The 18,991-nt window shown below is 42.0% G+C and overlaps 1 protein-coding gene across 2 annotated transcripts in view; it reads left to right on the top strand.

Annotated features, from left to right (window-relative positions):
* B4GALT5 (beta-1,4-galactosyltransferase 5) overlaps positions 1-9,108 on the top strand; it is a 57,561-nt gene extending 48,453 nt beyond the window's left edge. For both annotated transcript variants that reach the window (XM_082226339.1, XM_082226338.1), the window contains exons 6-9: positions 1,344-1,531; positions 1,726-1,848; positions 2,785-2,886; positions 6,070-9,108. In XM_082226339.1, coding sequence (XP_082082465.1) covers positions 1,344-1,531; positions 1,726-1,848; positions 2,785-2,886; positions 6,070-6,217 — 561 coding nt within the window. In that variant the 3' untranslated portion in view covers positions 6,218-9,108. The remainder of the gene's footprint in view (positions 1-1,343; positions 1,532-1,725; positions 1,849-2,784; positions 2,887-6,069) is intronic.
* The last annotated feature ends 9,883 nt before the right edge of the window (positions 9,109-18,991 follow it).

Here is an 18,991-nt window from a genome sequence, read left to right as displayed (position 1 = left end):
GAAATGAACTTTTCATATTAAATTGCTGTGCAGCATTGAAATGCTCCTATAACTATACTCTCTGCAAGTAACCGAGATACCATATCATAACTATTTTTTATTTGCCATGCTGCCCTTAAAGGTGCATGTGAACTCCTCAGGGCTTGGCACTAGTAGTTCATAGCCTATGCAACTGAAAAAGGCAAGTGTGATAAATTTCCCTATGTTTATGTAGCAAGCAGAATTTTTGGGGGAGGCAAGAAAAGGAAGAAAATTGTCGAAGTAATTGTCAAGCTGAAGTAAATTGCAGTTACTCTAGTTGTTCATCCAATCTGGGCGGTAATTAACTGTTAGAAAGTCAGTATATATATCTGTAGTGTATTTATGAGACATGTAGAGCTTCTAGCCCCCAGGCTGCGGAAAATGACCAGGCCACAAATCCAAACTGGCCAGTCTGTGTAGTATTGGGCAAATGGGATCTAGAAGAAACCTAACCTGTTCAAGCAGTGTTGCAAGTTAATTCCAAAAGCCCTTACATCTTTTGTATACCTTCTAAATATGTTTCTGCCTTGATTTAGATTGTATTTTTCTTCAGGTCTTTCCTGAAATTAGTTCTAAGCAGGTATTCTATGAAAAAGAGAGACAGTTACTTATCCCTAGCTACTCATTGTGTTTTTCTAACAACATTTTCTGTCAGCCTGAGCCACATGGTTGATTTATTTAGCTCAACATTGTCCTAGTGTGCAGCAGATTTCCAGGATCTCAGTCAGAAGTATTTACCTAGTCCCTGAATTTCTGTTGACTGGAGATGATTGGGATTGAACCTGAAACCTTGTAAAGCATGAACTCTGCCAATTAGCTGTAGTCCTCACATTGGCAATTAATGAGATATAGCTGAGTGGTACAACATAGGATTTGCATCCCTAAAGTTCCTGGTAGGGATGGACACATCAGGTTTTTTCCCAGTCAATGTCGATTTCACACATGTACATGTAGAAGTTTGTTCAGTTTTTGCATTATCTGTGATTTAAAAAAGAAAAGAAAAATATGTATTTAAAATTGTATTAAATACATAAATATGTATTCTTTTGCAATATATTAAAATATATTTATCTCAATATACACATTTCTAATTTTATCCCAAAACACCCACCTTTTTTTTTACATGTTTCATTTTTATTTTATTTTTGAGCTGAAAACTGTTGCAAAATTTTGAGAAGTGCAAAATCTGCATTCTGATCCATGCGTTATACTAAGTGATATGAATCAGGTCAGCACTTAAATGAGAACCAGAATTCTCCATCTCTAGTGTTGTAAACAAATGAATGAACACATGCAATTAATTTGTTGGGATTCTCTCTCAGGTTGGTAACCAACCCTTTAACCGCGCCATGCTTTTCAATGTTGGCTTTCGGGAAGCAATGAAGGACTTGGACTGGGATTGTTTAATCTTCCATGATGTGGACCATATACCTGAAAATGACCGTAACTATTATGGATGTGGGCAGATGCCAAGACACTTTGCAGCAAAGCTGGATAAATATATGTATCTGTAAGTAACTACAATCACGTGCTTTACTTTTCAAGTTAAAATGGTTTAAAGTAAGCAGAGGCAGACACTTCTGTGTCAGTTTGCATCCTAGAAAAGTGCTATTTATGACAGGCAATGAAAAGGAAGCCAAATTTGTTCTTACCTGTATTAAGTTCTGTTCATAGTAACCTTGACTGAAACTTCTTTTTATACAGCCTCCCTTACAATGAGTTCTTTGGAGGAGTGAGTGGCTTAACAGTGGAACAGTTTAAAAAAATCAATGGCTTTCCAAATGCCTTCTGGGGCTGGGGCGGAGAAGATGATGACCTTTGGAACAGGTAAATTGCATGCAAAATAGGTGGGAGGGGGTGCATTACATGCAAGTTCTAATTGTGTTATGACTCCCCCATAGGCTATCCAATTCCCAGTGTGCCAGATAAATAACGAGAATTATGATATAAAATATTGTGGCATGGGGGGTAGGGCTTTGGAATGTTTGAGGATTGGTGACACTTCTTCTGGGACACACACCTATCTTGGCAGTATAAGCTGCCCATAGGCATTGCCCATTTCCCTTCTGTGTAATTGGCCATGTGCCTGTGACTTCCAGTCTTTCAGAGTAACATTTAGACAACTCCCACCCCCCTCTGCATGACTTTTAAGGAAGATCTTCCAGGATCTATAACATTTTTATGTCCTGTGGGATGGGTTTTCTTTACTTAGCAGTTCTGGATGGGGTGGTGGATTGCTCTGTCTCAGGGTCGAATGCTTGCTTCTCTCCCCCGCCCCCCAATTGCCCATTGTATTTCCTAACTAAAGTATGATGTTCAGTTAAGCGTTTGACCTACACATGGTATAAATATGATCATTTTGGTTACATAAGATTGTCAGGAGCACTAGCTTACAAACCATATACTACACTTGATCTTAGCCAAAAGGCTGAGAAGCGGATGTGAGGGCGATCTGGCAGCGACATCTGTCACCCCATTGATCGCCAGGGTTGATTCGGCTGATCTGGCTGGCTAGGTGGGTGTCCCCTTCCTTCCTCACCGCTCCATGTGCGTCCCTCCCGAAGCTGCACGCTCAGTGGAAGAGGACGACCATCCCAGATAGAAGGAGTGTACCGTTCTTCAGTCAAGGGTATACGATAGCTGCGCTCCGCTGCTAGAACCTCCAAACCATATTGTGGGGGTTATTGCTCAGATAGTGCAGTCCTGGCAAATGTTGAAGTAAAAAATGCTAAAAAGTTTTTTTCTTTCCTCTTTCCTCTCCAGAGTGCACTATGCAGGCTACTTGGTGACTCGGCCAGAAGGAGATACAGGGAAATACAAGTCTATTCCTCATCATCACAGAGGAGAAGTGCAGTTCTTAGGAAGGCAAGTCAAATTTTATCAGAGAATTACACATGAGAGTACAGATTTCCTAGCACTTCAGGCATGTGTCTGTTGCTAACCTGTCTGATCTCAAACACTAAAACTCTGTCTCCTTAAAAACTAAGGGTGGAGACGTGACTTAAAAGCTTCTAGTGTGATACTTTAAACCATATATGGGGTGTTGTTGCTTACATTCTTCAACATCATTCTCCAGCATCATAGTTAAGCTTGGTATAATCACACTTCTTCAGAAATGTATGTGGATCTGAAGCTTCGTTGTCTGGTGTTACAGATTATATTGGCTTGCACCTCTGTGATTCCTTAGCATTTTAATCTATGCTTAACCATCCTGAGAGATGCAGATGATTTTAGCATAAAGCATAAAGCTGACGTGATATGTCTATCACAGAAATATATGTAGTGGTACAAGAACTTTCGTTGTGCTGGATCAAACCTACCAACCCAGACATTCATATACAATTTCCTTGTGTCTCAATTCCAGAAATCACATTGGTTGCCCAATTAATGTAAATAGAATAAAAATACCTTGCTCAGCCCTTGCCTAAACAGGCCCAATATTTCAATTGGATTACCAAGAGTGAAGATTCTGGATTCTTGTGCAGTGCTCAGCCAGCCCTGTAACATCACCAGAAACGTCAGTATGCCAGCTACAATAAAATTAATTTCAGCTGTGCATGTATAAAATGCAACTTCTGATCATGGACAATCCACGTGATTTTTTCCCCACGCCTCACTGAAATATAGCTATGCCATTATTTTGCTATACATATTCATTGCATGGGACTTGGGCAGAAGAAGCTGACCCAGACTAATTTATATTGAAGGCTAATAGCTCAATGGAGCATCTGATTTGCATGTAGACGTATAATTTTCAATCTCCAGCATCTCCATGTAGGTCAGGGAGACACCCATTGTCTGAAACCCTGGAGAGCTGCTGCCAGTTGGTATAGACAGTATTAAGCTAGATGGACCAATGGTCCAATTCTGTACAAGGCAGCTTCATGGGTACAATCAGGGGCATACCCAGCAGCCATTAAAATACTTGAGAGAGGCTTATATGGTTTTCTCTGCCTTAGCTTGCCACAAATGAGGATTTACTAATGCTTGCACTTGTGAAATATGTTTCTCCTATTTTATTCTAAAACATGCTTCTGCTACTTTATTCTGAACCATGACATTCAGAACTCTAAAAGCGATCCAAGCACTTAAATGTAAATAACTTGATGAGTTCAGTATTCTCCACTTGAATGAGGCTTTCCCCACTACTTTCCCCCAAACAGGCAGCTAGATATTTTGTACATTTGCTTTAAGAAAAAGACGCTGAGGATGAGTTGGCAACTTTGCCAGTAGTGGCTATTCTTGCAGGATAATGCCAATTGCTATTAAATAACAGAAATTGTGATAAAGAAGTAAACAGGAAATTTCTAAGTGTTACACAGTTTGTGTGTGTGTGTGTGTGTGTGTGTGTGTGTGTAATTTATTTATTTGAATAATAAATGCCAGTTTCCTAACAAAAATTACAATAAAAACACAATTCAAGGTAAAAACTTCAAGTTCCAAAATAGGAATGACATCTGCCAGACCATTGGCAAGGAGTTCCAAAGGGCAGGGCCTGCCACACTAAAGGCTCAGTCCCTGGTGAAGGCTGGCTGGACGTAAGGACGATGGGGGACAACCAAATGTGTCCTAACAGAAGATCTCTGTGATAGAGATGGAGTGTAAGGGATCGGGAAGTCCTTAAGCTACAGGCAACTTCCCATTGGTGTGCGATTGACACATGTACAACCACTGACACACCCGGCATTTTTGGCAGGGGAGGGGGGGCTTACATCTTGCAGAAACATGTGGTTCCTGAGTAAATGGGCAGTTGCCTGTACTTGGGGCCTAAGTTTTTTTTGTTTTGTTTTTTTAATGGCTATGTGAATTAACACAAGAATCTTGACCTGGTAGCAAATAGGCAACTAGTACAGTTCTTTCAGCAAATGAGTGGCATGTTGTTGGTAACCTGCTCCTGTATGTAGGCGTGTCCATTGCATTCTGCACTTCTTGCAGGTTCCAGACCAGATAAAAGGGCAGCCCTGCATAAAGCACACACACATATTGTATGTGTATTGCAGCATGGTCTCTAAATTAACTGCACACTCAAGCATAGAATGAGTCTGCAGTGCATGTTCTGGGCTGTTTTCCAATCTCTCCTTTGCCTTGATGAGCCATTTGATGCATTATTTCACTTAACTTCCCAGCTTTCATTCTGCTGCTGCAGCTGGCAGGCAGAGATTGTTTGTAACATTTAAAATCAGAGTAGCCATGAATTAAACCTCCTACAGGTATTGTCCCTCAACTTAGCAGCCTTTCCTCTCTAACTCCAAATATATGGGACAGAGTGTCACTGAAGTTCAGTTGGATCAGTCCAGAAGCCTATCTAGTTCAAGTTCCTGTTTCTCACCATGATGCCTATAGGAAGCCCATTGGAGAGTGGCCCCTCTGCACATGATTTCAGAGCTAAGCCCTGGCCTTGAAAATAGCCCCAGGCTATATTAAACTCTCATGAGGATTTGCCCCAATTAACAAATCTGCAACGTGGTTCAAAGAGGTGTTTGGAGGAGCGCAGCCAAATCATTCAATCACAAGTCCTAGGTAGGGGTGGTCAACATTCTTTCATCTGATTGCTTAACAACAGCGATGAAGTATTTTTACTGTCTTTAGCAATAGTGCTGCCTGCTGAGGTCAAAGCCTTAGAGATGTAACTCTGCACTGTTTTATAACTTTCTTTAGGTATGTCAGATTTACTTACTTTTTCTAAATGAAAGCTAAGACCATAGGGCTCTGGGCCTGGTATTTGTGGCAGCCCTGTACACAATATAGAAAAATGGAAAGCAGTCTTGCAGTTGTGCAGAATAGATTTTTTTAGGAGGTTAGGCTTGAAAATAAATTATGTTGCATTTCATGCCACAATATGTCTGATGCCATTCTAATTGCAAATTAAAAATATTTCTCAGTGTGCTTTTTGAAATCCCAGTCTCCATTCATTACTTTCTGAATGGTTTTAATATGTTTAGGGACAGAAGTCTATCATACTAAGCATCCTGTTAGTAGAAATACACTAATTTCTCTCTTCAATTTTGAATATTTACCTTAACGTCTTCCAACTTTTTATTCCAATAGGTATGCACTGCTGAGGAAGTCCAAAGAGAGGCAAGAATTAGATGGCCTCAATAACTTGAACTACTTTCCAAATGTTACATATGACGCCTTGTATAAAAACATAACTGTCAACCTGACGCCAGAGCTGGCTCTGGTGAATGAATACTGAGAAGATGAAAAGAAGAAAACATATTATTTTGTAGGTATCTCTTGGACAAGAAAAATCTTGTGTCTAATGAAGGATCACAGTAATTTTGAAGAATAATACTCCACGCACACAGATCGTCAGTTTATAAACTCACTCAAGACTGTGCAGCGAGCTTGGACTTCACTTGCTTTTTGATTTCTCTTTTTAAAGAACAGTGATGTGACCTGCTGCTTTTGTTCCAGCATTCCATCTCCTTAATCTTCAATACCAAACTGTGACTGAATGTGCTTTCCTGTTCATCAAACCAGTTTGGCTAAAAAGGACGCCATTGGCTTCTTGACTTTGGGTGCCAGAAGCTTATCTGGAGGCAATGACCCTAATGGGAGATGAACTGCTACTTAACAATGATATCATTCTTCTACATTTGTGTTTCTATTGGTTTTTTTTTAACTGAACTGCTTGAAGACTATATACTGTATATAAATATATATACATACACACACAACAGAATCACTTCTTAAAGAAGTGCAGGTGTAAATAAGCTTGTAGAAATTGCTTTTTTATATAACTATTTTATGATCCCGAACTGAAGCTGAAGGTTTACAACATAAGATAATTTATGTAAGCCCCCACCTGCGCAAACACTTCAGAACATCAGATGACATTCATGTGAGCAATTTTCTTCAGAGCTTCTTACCTGTCTGTTTGCAGGTTTGGGACTCTGCTAGTAGGTTATGAAGCTTAACAAATGGAAGCCATAGCAGTGCTTATTTGGGGGGTGGAATCTGACTTTGGAAATAGGGATTCCATTCATTAATGAACAAAGACCAGTCTCGTGCATTTTGTGGTTGGATAGCCTTTCAAAATTTTATGCTGATTGATCACATTCTGCCATATATCTCATAGTGGAAGCTAAACACAGGAAGAAATGCTTCTAAATCAGCTTCACCTTTGCAAGGGACAGGTTCTCCAAAAAGTTGTAGGTCGTCACTCACCCCTCATATCCACACATTTTTGGTTCAGACTAAGTTTGCAAAGTCTACAGTGATTCCTGTAATTGAACTTTGGGCGTGGGGAAGTTATAGTATTTTGATATATTTATTGTGTAAATGAAACTGTACACTGAACTAATCTAGGTTAAAATTGTAGGTTAGAACTCTTGGTTATTACAGTTAACTGAGAAGGTGTTGCACAAGTACAAATACTGGGATAAATATATCCAGACTCCAAATCATAATTAAAAGAATGAAGGGCATTGAGATTAGTTCAGGGGGGCAGAATGTGAGTCTCTGTGACACAAGTGCTTGGTTCATATCCTCCATTCAGTTTCACAGATCTGGTTTTTGTTTAAATGGGCATCTTAGATTTGTGCCTTTTTTGTTTCATTTTTCAAAAACTAATCCACCTGTTCATACTGTATGTACAAACTTTTTTTTTTTACTAGAGCTTATAGCCCTGGTAAATGTCTTCTTGGATTGCTCTAATATATATTTATAGACGCAGATTGTGAGTACTTAACCTGAGAAGTACTTTAATTTCTTTTATTGCATTGTTGCCTTCACTTTGTTTAACTTGCATAGTTTACACTTAGTTTCTTTGGTTCGGTGGATGTATGATCCCCATATACATTTGTTGTGGGTGTGACTGACCAAGCCTATTTTCTTACGTCTCAAAAGAGTTATGAAAGTGTGTGTGTGTGTGTGTGTGTGTGTGCGCTCGCACGTGTGTTTGTGTCTGTCTTATCAGCCCATATGAAAGGCAGCAAGTCTGCTCTTGAGAATGCTGGTAAGTGTGCTTTAAAATATTTCATAAGGGGAACCCTTCATGGCTGCTGCAGAGGTAAGGATTTGCGTGTCTTTTTATTTTTTTATGGCACATATAGCAATAAAGACTTCTAAATTTTGACTTTTTTCAGATGTGGATAAGACACATACCCTTTTCTTGCTTGTCTTTTTTTTTTAATCTAGAAAACTGATAGAAAACAACATCTTTATTTAATGGTGCTTCAGTTGAGGAATGTATTTTCAAATTGTCTGAATTCACCATCACATCTACATACACCCGAATAGATATTGGTCTGTGTGGCATTTCAAATCCTCAAGCTTTTGAGTAGATTGCCACCTCTCTAGAACCCCTATTCTTGAACAAGAAAAGGAATTACCTCTGCTCAGAAAGGCATTAAAGATTAGCATGAAAGGGTCAGTTTTACTCCTTAATCAATGGCTTTTGGTTTATTTTGTTCTTTCCAATCAAGTTGTTTTATTTTCCTCTTTTAAAATGTGGAATATCTTTGAAATGTGCACTGTTATTCTTATCAGCTAAGTCAAATACTATATAGTAAATGTAATTGTTGAAAACATAAATGTCAAGCGCATGTGATGTTATAGTGTAAAAGAAAATCATTTTAAAAACTGTACATACTTTGGCAGCTGAAATTTCAACAAGGCCAGTGCTCCCCATCTCCATCAGCACGGTTGGCTAACACTGCTGGGGGCAGAACACTATGATAAAAATGCGTGTTGTTATTATTTTTTGTATGAGCCATGTGGGTCTTTATTTGCTAAAACATTTGTTTTAAAGCCACTACATTTTGTAAAAACAAAAAACAGCTCCTCTTCTTGAAAGAGTTTACCAGCTGAGCAACCACCATGCATTTCCAAACACCTGCTCGGAAAAGGTAGCATTGAACAACATGTAGCTTCCTTCCATCCTATTGTTTGAGCTTGCTCTTATGTTTTCTATGAGGTGCCAGGGGTACATTTTTGCACTGAAATCTATAGTGTTTTAAAACACACACAATTTTCAGCAAAGCAATCCTTTGTGTCATTACATTTATTTACCCATGTGTTTGTACATTTTTGTATGTTAATTTATGAATGATTTTTTCAGTAAAAAGAATACATATTCAAGAACCAAGAGACTATTGATGTCACATTATTTATGAAAACAATGTTTAATCTGCAGGTTCTATGTAGCACAAACCACAGACAAGCCTTAAATGTACAGTTTAGTTGAAACAACTTGCCAGATAGCTATTTTTTAAAAGTCAACTTTTTTCAGTCTTCTCCACCCCCACCCCCGCATTCCATTCCATGAGATAGTATCTGAACTTTGAACATTATAATCACTGAAGACGGTCAACCTGTTTCTGTTAGAAAGAACATGTGCACACTCTCACTGTCCCTTATTGTTCAGAGAAGTGGCCTGGGTAATTTTCTCCAGGATCGCGAGCCAGGTGTTCTTTGTTCTTATAATTCCAGAATCTCTTTTGGGAAATACATGATTCTTCTGTGGGTTACTTAACAAAGTGCTGTCTTAAATTCATGATACGGTGACTTTCAGACCATCAAAACTAACCTTAACATTTGCCCATGTCAAATACAGTAACATGAGCTACTATCTCCAAAGCTTTTTAAAATTGTTAGCAGTAAATCACAATGTTACAGAAACCTCCGATACAATCGTTTCATTAAACCCGGACCAATCTCTTACAGAGGCTGAGCTGCTTTTCAGTCTTCATGGAATTAAGCTAATGCACATGCTACATTTCATTGTGACATCTCAGTGTTCAAGAGAGACTTCATTGCGATGCAGCTTGCATCTTTTCCAGGCCCCTTGAAAATGGATGTAGAGAGAAACTAATGTTGAACCTGGAATGTAGCATTGTCCTGAAAACACACACCAGCTTTTGCTCAGGAGGAGATTTTTCCTATCAAACTGCTAAAGCCTCCCTTTGCTCAAGTCCTTTTGGCACATGGCAAAAATAAAGTACTGAACTATAAGATGTTTTCTCAAAATTATTTACCGCTTGATCATGGCAGTAGAAGGGATATTTCCATCTCTAAACTAGCAATCTAAAATTACCTCTGTATTTGATATCTGTTGTGAAAATTATAGGGCACCTTGAAATTGGCCAAAGCCTGAAACACAAATCAGAAATGTGGTTATTCACGTAGAAGCTCTAGTTCAGTCCTCAGAAATGATAAAGGAGTCAAGGGAACAGGCTAGATGCTGTTTAATGCTCAGGAGTTTAACTAATCAGATTATCCTGTGATACGGGTATAATTAGGCTCTAGTAACTTGCAGAGGAAGTGCCTGTTTCTATCACATCCTTTTTCTTTAGCTGGTGATACTCAAATGTTTTGTAGCAATCATATTCCTTGAAAAGGAATAGCCTTTTGAGTCTGGCCAGTACTTAAACAGAGGCTATGACTTTATTAGAGCAATATTAGCTCTATCCAATTATATACCTGCATCAGCAAAAGGGAGGTCTCATAACCTCCCCAATGTGATTAGCAACAAAAATCTGGGAGTTAGAAAAATAAAGTTTGTTTGTAAGCTAATGAATGAATGCCTTCTTAAACGCTTTGTGGTTTCTTATCACTGGCAATGTGGCAACATTATGACAAAATAAGAGAGGCCTAGATAAATACTTGGCAGCTTCTCTTCTTCAAAGCATGGTGATCCGCTGCTTATATTCTCTAGTTTCTTGAGTCTGATAAAGGTTATATATTTTTGTTGCTGGATGGATTTTAGAGATGCTTAATAGTTGCCTGATCTCCCTGTAGAAGCGCCAGCCTAGCTGAATGGGGGGACAGTTCAGTTTTTCCATAGGTGGAAGGTCTTCCACACCTTTCTCTTTCTGCACTGGGGTCCCTTGGGAATCTGCCCTTCACATTCTACACATGGTCCCTCGGTGAGTTCACCAAATCCCCTGACTTTCAGTATTGCCTATGCACAGATGACACTTGGTAGTCTTCATGCCTCACACCCCGAATGAGAGGAATCCCATCCTCAGCCAGCCCTGCATCTTCAGATGCCCTCCCTGATGCCTCTGTTTGGCTGCATTGCCATCATCTCAAACTTGGCATGCCCATAACCAAGCTTCTCATTATTCCATCCATGCCTTTGAACAAGCACACAGACTTGGCTTTAATATTGGACGCTGTACTTTTGTTCTTGATTTTCAGTAATGTATTTTTCAAATATTCTGAAGGAAGAAACAACACTTTTCTGTCCCTTTGGCAAAAACTCTGGTCCGTGACATAGACTGCTGCTGCGGCCTTGCTCTCTTTGTTTTTTCCATTATTTCTCTTTCATAGAATCATAGAATCATAGAATCATAGAGTTGGAAGAGACCACAAGGGCCATCGAGTCCAACCCCCTGCCAAGCAGGAAACACCATCAGAGCACTCCTGACATATGGTTGTCAAGCCTCTGCTTAAAGACCTCTAAAGAAGGAGACTCCACCACACTCCTTGGCAGCAAATTCCACTGTCGAACAGCTCTTACTGTCAGGAAGTTCTTCCTAATGTTTAGGTGGAATCTTCTTTCTTGTAGTTTGGATCCATTGCTCCGTGTCCGCTTCTCTGGAGCAGCAGAAAACAACCTTTCTCCCTCCTCTATGTGACATCCTTTTATATATTTGAACATGGCTATCATATCACCCCTTAACCTCCTCTTCTGCAGGCTAAACATGCCCAGCTCCCTTAGCCGTTCCTCATAAGGCATCGTTTCCAGGCCTTTGACCATTTTGGTTGCCCTCCTCTGGACACGTTCCAGTTTGTCAGTGTCCCTCTTGAATTGTGGTGCCCAGAACTGGACACAGTACTCCAGGTGTGGTCTGACCAGAGCAGAATACAGTGGCACTATTACTTCCCTTGATCTAGATGCTATACTCCTATTGATGCAGCCCAGAATTGCATTGCCTTTTTTAGCTGCCGCGTCACACTGTTGGCTCATGTCAAGTTTGTGGTCAACCAAGACTCCTAGATCCTTTTCACATGTACTACTCTCAAGCCAGGTGTCACCCATCTTGTATTTGTGCCTCTCATTTTTTTTGCCCAAGTGCAATACTTTACATTTCTCCCTGTTAAAATTCATCTTGTTTGTTTTTGCCCAGTTCTCTAATCTGTCAAGGTCGTTTTGAAGTGTGATCCTGTCCTCTGGGGTGTTAGCCACCCCTCCCAGTTTGGTGTCATCTGCAAATTTGATCAGGATGCCCTTGAGTCCATCATCCAAGTCGTTGATAAAGATGTTGAATAAGACCGGGCCCAAGACAGAACCCTGTGGCACCCCACTAGTCACTCTTTGGAACCCAGAATTTTATCTGGCATTCTGCCTGCAGCCCAACCAACCCATCTACATTTCATCTCTGATAATATGGTGGATCTCTTAAATTCTGACTTTGGTTTCCTATCAGCTCCTGGTTCTAGGCACAAACTCCTTGTGGTTATCTTCAAAGCTCCCTCCCTGGGACTTGCCCCCTTTTCTCTTTGCTCTTATATTTCAATATATCCCTATCCATGAATGTTCTTCCTCCAGCTTATTGGAGGGTTTCCTGCTCTCAAGACTTTCTGCCTTGCTGGCCTTTATTTCCAAGTATTTCCAAAACACCTGTGTGATGGCACCTCTCCTACTTTTGGTGCCCTCCAGATGTTGGGACTGGCCAGTGGTTAGGAATGGTGGGAACTATAGGGCCTTATAGGACATAGTAGGTCCATAACCTACTATAACTTAGTCTGCAACATGTAGACCTAAGTGTGTGTAAGTGAAGCAATGGCATATTTTCTGTTTACCCTTCTCTTAATTTCCCCTGTATTCCATTTTAGATTGTAAGCTCCTTGGAGCAGGCTTCTGTCATGCCGTGTTCAATGCCATGCATCCTGATATATTTGATCTTGGTTAGGCACGATGGGCTGCTGGTTTGTTGTTGCTGCTGTTCCATATAATAACAGGTGTAGGAGTTTAAGCTGCTGCTCGTGGGTTGTGGTTCAAAATGGCATTAATGCAGGAAGTTATTGATATATATGAACAAGTGGCCAAAACTGGTTTGGTTAACTAGTAAGTTAGTGAATACAAGCAGCTGCACCCTCTTCCTCCACCTGTTGTGAAACAATCTGGATTACTCAGGATAGAACTATGTTTGCTAGGACCAGCCTAGCCTTTTCCTACTGGATCATTTCTGCAGTGGGGTGGATAAAATACTGGCTAAGGTGGCTCTTTTGCCTTTAACAACTATATAGCAGAAGTAACTTTTAAGATGTGCAGTGTGTCCCGGCAGGGCATTTAATTATTTAATTCCACCACTCCAGCTTTTGAAAGCACAAGTGGTTCTTCTGCAAAGGTACCTGGGCTTAGAGAAATTAAGCTTTGGAAACCAGCATTCCAGATGAACTGCTGCACTATTTGTTTTCAAACTATTCCTGCAAACCACAGGGTTCCTTCAAAGGGTGAGGAGTTTCTCAGTGGAAGACTGGCTTGGCATATGCTCCAGTATCTTGCTATAGTAAAGAGTTCTGTGGTAAAAAAATCATTTTCAATATATTCCCCATTGTTGGGAGCCACTAAAGGTAAAGGTAAAGGTACCCCTGCCTGAACGGGCCAGTCTTGACAGACTCTGGGGTTTGTGCGCCCATCTCACATCTATAGGCCGGGGGCCAGCGCTGTCCGAAGACACTTCCGGGTCATGTGGCCAGCGTGACAAAGCTGCATCTGGCGAGCCAGCGCAGCACACGGAACGCCGTTTACCTTCCCACTGGTAAGCGGTCCCTATTTATCTACTTGCACCCGGGGGTGCTTTCGAACTGCTAGCTAGGTTGGCAGGCGCTGGGACCGAGCAGCGGGAGCGCACCCCGCCGTGGGGATTCGAACCGCCGACCTTTCGATCGGCAAGCCCTAGGCGCTGAGGCTTTTACCCACAGCGCCACCCGCGTCCCATGTTGGGAGCCACTACTGGATGCCAAAAACCCTCGGATTCTATCCCTGGTTGGCATTTCCTCTTGGAAAAACTCAGAAGAGCCATTCCTCGTCTGCATAGATAGATAATAGCCAGCTCTATGGAAAAATGGCCTGACTCTGGCTGCATACACACTGTACCTTTAAAACACATTCTTTCCTTCAAAGTATTCTGGGCATGTTAGTTTAAACTACAGCTCCCACAATTCTTTGTGGGATGTGTTTTGTTTTGAATGTGTTTTAAAGGTACAGTGTGTTTGCCTTCTCAGCAAGCCAACTCCTACATTCCTATATCCTAGGTCAGGAGTAGGGAATTTGTGGCCCCTTCAATGATGCTGGACTTCCAGTTCTCACCAGCCCCAGCCAGCATAGCTAATGGTCCGGGATGATGGGAGTAGCAGTCCAACAATGACTGAAGGACCACAGGGTCCCTATCTGTGCCCTATTTTATTTTAAATGACCAGTTGTTAAAGCACAAGAACCAAACACAACAGACTGAATGGCTATGTTCAACTTAGAGCCATATCTGAGTTTGCTGTACTGATGCTGAGCATGTTCTCTTGCCTGCACGAGTGAAACACTCCTGCAAGCAGAAAATGATTTCAGTTTTGCCACCCAGCGAAACCTACCTGCACACATTTTTTTTTACTCCCACACTTAGTGAACATCTGCATGTTTTACTTGGTGTCTGGTTTTGAAATCACTGTCTCTGTATAAGCTGAGAAATTCTTGAGAGGTGATGTTATAACTGCACTCGCTTTCCTTTCCCTCTTTTCATCTCTCTGCAACTAGACTTGCGGTGTCACTCCAGAAAAAGACAGAAGTAGGTGGAGCATCGTTGCCGATGACTAATTCAGTTACAGTTAAAGCTAACTGAGCTAACCGGCATTTGTGAGGCAGGGCAAGGTGACTCAGAATGAATGGCATGGGTAGATGGAAAACCCCAGGTGGCCTTTCAACCACAGCATAGCACTGGTGATTGGAAAATACCAATGTGACGTAAAGGGGAGGAGCAGGAAAACCTGCAGTACAAATCTCATTCCTATTGTCAGTTCTTTGGGTCATCTTGCACTAAGCTACTAGGAGTTTATATGTAATGCACGCCTAACAATACACGCCTACCTTACAGAGTGTTACAACATAGGGAAGTCTGTAATGTTTGATGTTTTTATTATATTAGGCTGCTGAGGAAGGAACTGGGGGAGGAGCCTTAGAGAGCAGTGGGAAAGTGTGGACCTTCAGTCCTTGCAACTGCCTCATTGGGGCAAGACCTACTGAGAATAGTTGCTGTGATCACTTGATCTGTGCTGTCTTAGTTTCTTTGAATAAAGAGTTGACTTCACAGACACTGGGTGTTTCATTGCTGACTTGTCCCTAACTCCTGGTGGGTGACAGTTCCTTGAGCTTCTTTCTTCTCCCGTCCTCTCCGGGCAAGGTCTAGATTTTCACAGGACGTTTCCCACCTGCTTTTACTTTATTATTTCTACTTTTTTCCCTTTTTGAAGCTTCCAAGGTGGTACAGTGTCCCGATCCCCTGGTTGACAGTGCGCCAAGACGAAGCTCCACGTCCAGAAGGCAATCCACACAGCCAGAGTAGCCAGTCCACGGAAGTCCAAAGATCAGGAAACGCAGTCCAAGTAAGACAAGATAGTAGTTCAGCACTCAGTCTCGAAGTAGAAATCCATGAAGGACCAAGGAGAATCCCAGGCAAGGTCCCTCAACATGGGCTCTGCTGCCTTCTTATACTGTGTCTATCTGGGCTTCATGAGGCATGGAACCCTCACCTGCTCTCAGCTTGCTCCAGCTGAGAAATTCCATGTCTCCTTCCCCACCTGGCCAGCTAGTGAATGAGGTTGCAAGCCCTGGCTCACCTCTGCTTCCTGGACTGCCCCACCCACTGTTCCCTGCGCCTTAGGACCTGCCGTGTTCGTGGGAATGGGGGCCTCTCTTGCTCTGGCTTCCTGTGCTCTAGTCCCTGCCCTCCTTAACCTCCTCTGTCACCCCATGAGTATTGGCCACCCCAACCTCTCCTTCCCCACCCCCAGCTTGCTCCTGTGTGACCCACTCCTAGCTGCACCCCTCACCAGCACCAGCACCCTCTCCCTCCTCCCCAAAATCCTGCCAGTTCATGACACACAGGCACCCAACATTGGAGGGGAGGGGCCTGATACCACATGTGTGATGCAGATCACATGCATGTGATGTCACGCATGTTGCGCCTCTCTTGCTGTGATATTTGTGCGCCAGGCCACACTGGTCCACGCGGCATCTCAACACTAATGTACTAATACTAATGTACTGAGACTGCAATGCAGAGAAAGAGGACCAGAAACTAAGAATAGGAAAAGAACAAGGTCAACAGGAGGCTTGTGTGTGCTTGTATGACTGAAAGCCATTGAATGCCAGGTGAGCAGCCCTGGGGACAGCATTTCATAAATGGAGCACTACAGGTATACACAGTCACAACCCATCTAATCTAAGGAGGCAGGGAGTGGCAGTAGGACCCAGAAGAAGGCCTCAGATAGTACTCTTAACAGGTTAGTGTGAGAAAAGATGGTTCTGTGCCCCAAGCCATATAGGACTTTGAAGGACATTTTGGCTTCAGATCCCAATTTGGTTCTGAAGCAGCAGCTTCTTCTTCTTCTTCTTCTTCTTCTTCTTCTTCTTCTTCTTCTTCTTCTTCTTCTTCACTTTTTACAAATATTTTAACAAGAAAAGCAAAACCTTTGCAAATCTAATTTACCTTCCCCTTGACTTCCCTCCCCTGCTTTCTGTGGTTATTTATTTAATTTTTTTTTATTACTGCATATCCAGTTCAAATATATTTACTATTTTCTCTTTAACTTCCCTTTAATTCTCTCTTACTGCACATGTTTATATCAGTCCTGCTAATATTTGGATTTGTTTACAATGTATCTTCAAATGGTCAATAAAGTCTCCCCTTTCTATTTTAAAAAGTCTCTCTTCTTGATGCCTTATTCTTCTGGTCAGTTTTGCCATTTCTGTGTATTCCATTAATTTTCATTGCCAGTCTTCCTTTGTCAGAACTGTTTCTTCCTTCCATCTTAGGGCATAAATCATTTCAGCAGCTGTGGTAGCATACATACCCCCCCCCCGCACCCATTTGGTAGATACTTCTCCACCAATTATTCCTAAAAGAAAAGCAGTTGTGTTTCCCCCCCACACACAAAAGGCTCTGAAGATTATTAGGTGACATTGAACCTGTTGCCAGCTTTGGAACACATGCAATAAGCCCACCAACCTGAACTCCCAGCAGAAGGTGTGGGATACAAAGGATATTAGATAAGAGACCAGGATAGGAGAAGACTTTTAAAGTGGCTATTGATGATCTTTAGGGGAGAGACTGAAAAGGGTACAGGAGCTGAGGTACAAAGAGAGGAGAAATGTAAGGACAAGGATCTCTGATTAACTTGATGGGGAAAGTGGCAGGAAGCCAGCAATCAGATTTATGGACAGCGCAGATGTGATCATAGTAATGATGAGGTGTTTTCTTTTTTTATGCACAACATTCTTTCCTTGGACCTTGTGCATGCAAAATGAGATGGGCTCAGGCACTGAACTATGAACGCGCAGATCCAAGTCACATATTTAGGCAGTTACTCTTGTTCCATCCATACTGTAACATTTGCCCACTTCCCTGATGGTTGCGTTATTCCAGGGTGGGGAGGGGAAAGAGTGTCATTTTAGAGAGTGAAACTTAATTTTTGAAAATTTCTTCAGTGAGGGGTTGTGGTTGTGAGGAATTCAAATCTGCTATTCTTTGTGTGTGACTGGACAACATTTAGTTTGGTAAGTCTACGTTGGTGCAGAAGCTGCTTGGTTTTATTTACAAGCATGCAAGCAGAATGTAAGCAGGGATGCACGTGCTCCTACCATGCAGCAGATCTGCTACTCCACTCATATGGCGCTTCCAGCTCATCTCTCTCCACCACTATTTGGGTGCTCTGGTCATAGTTAGCACCAACATGTAGGCTGAGTTGCGACTCCCCCAATGGCTATGCATCAAATGCAAGTACAGAGGAACCTCGTGTTACGTACTGGCCTCCTTGCGAATGCTGCGGGTTATGAGCTCCGCTAACTTGGAAGTAGATGCCCCTTGTTGCGAACTTTGCCCCAGAATGCGAGCAGAAGTCGCGTGCCGGCAGGGCAGCAGCAGTGGGAGGCACCATTAGCAAAAGCGTGCCTCATATTCTGAGTGCGCCTCATACTAATGTGGTAGGAATTTTATGGTCTTAGATATATGGTAATGTTCATAACTGCACATACATAGATCAACACAGGAAGATCAACCTGGAACCATTTTGATTCCTAAACTGACCAAATCCTTTCTCTGCAAGGTTAAACTGGAAAAGCCTCCCCATTGTCTCTTTCCTCACAAATCCTGTCTCAAGGATATGTCTGTTTGAATAAGGTGTGAGCCTGTGACCTGGCCCAGGAAATAAGTATTTTACCACTACAAAAGAATGGCCAGGCTCCCCAGGAAATCCAATCAAGTAACCTGCTAGACAGGAGATAAACAACAACAGGAGAAAAACAATATTTAAATTTCTGTGATGTAGGGGGATGTATCTGAGGGGTGGTCTTAGGTTACACCCCTTCTGTGATGTATGCATAATGTTTCTGGGGGTGGTCTTGATCTGTTGTTGTTGTTTAGTCGTTTAGTCGTGTCCGACTCTTCGTGACCCCATGGACCAGAGCACGCCAGGCACTTCTGTCCTCCACTGCCTCCCGCAGTTTGATCAAACTCATGCTAGTAGCTTCAAGAACACCATCCAACCATCTCATTCTCTGTCGTCCCCTTCTCCTTGTGCCCTCCATCTTTCCCAACATCAGGGTCTTTTCCAGGGAGTCCTCTCTTCTCATGAGGTGGCCAAAGTATTGGAGCCTCAGCTTCACGATCTGTCCTTCCAGTGAGCACTCAGGGCTGATTTCCTTCAGAATGGAGAGGTTTGATCTTCTTGCAGTCCATGGGACTCTCAAGAGTCTCCTCCAGCACCATAATTCAAAAGCATCAATTCTTCGGTGATCAGCCTTCTT

The sequence above is a fragment of the Podarcis vaucheri genome, assembly GCF_965113315.1.
Source record: "Podarcis vaucheri genome assembly, chromosome: 6".
NCBI lineage: Eukaryota > Metazoa > Chordata > Lepidosauria > Squamata > Lacertidae > Podarcis > Podarcis vaucheri.
This window is presented reverse-complemented; position numbering and strand designations above follow the sequence as displayed.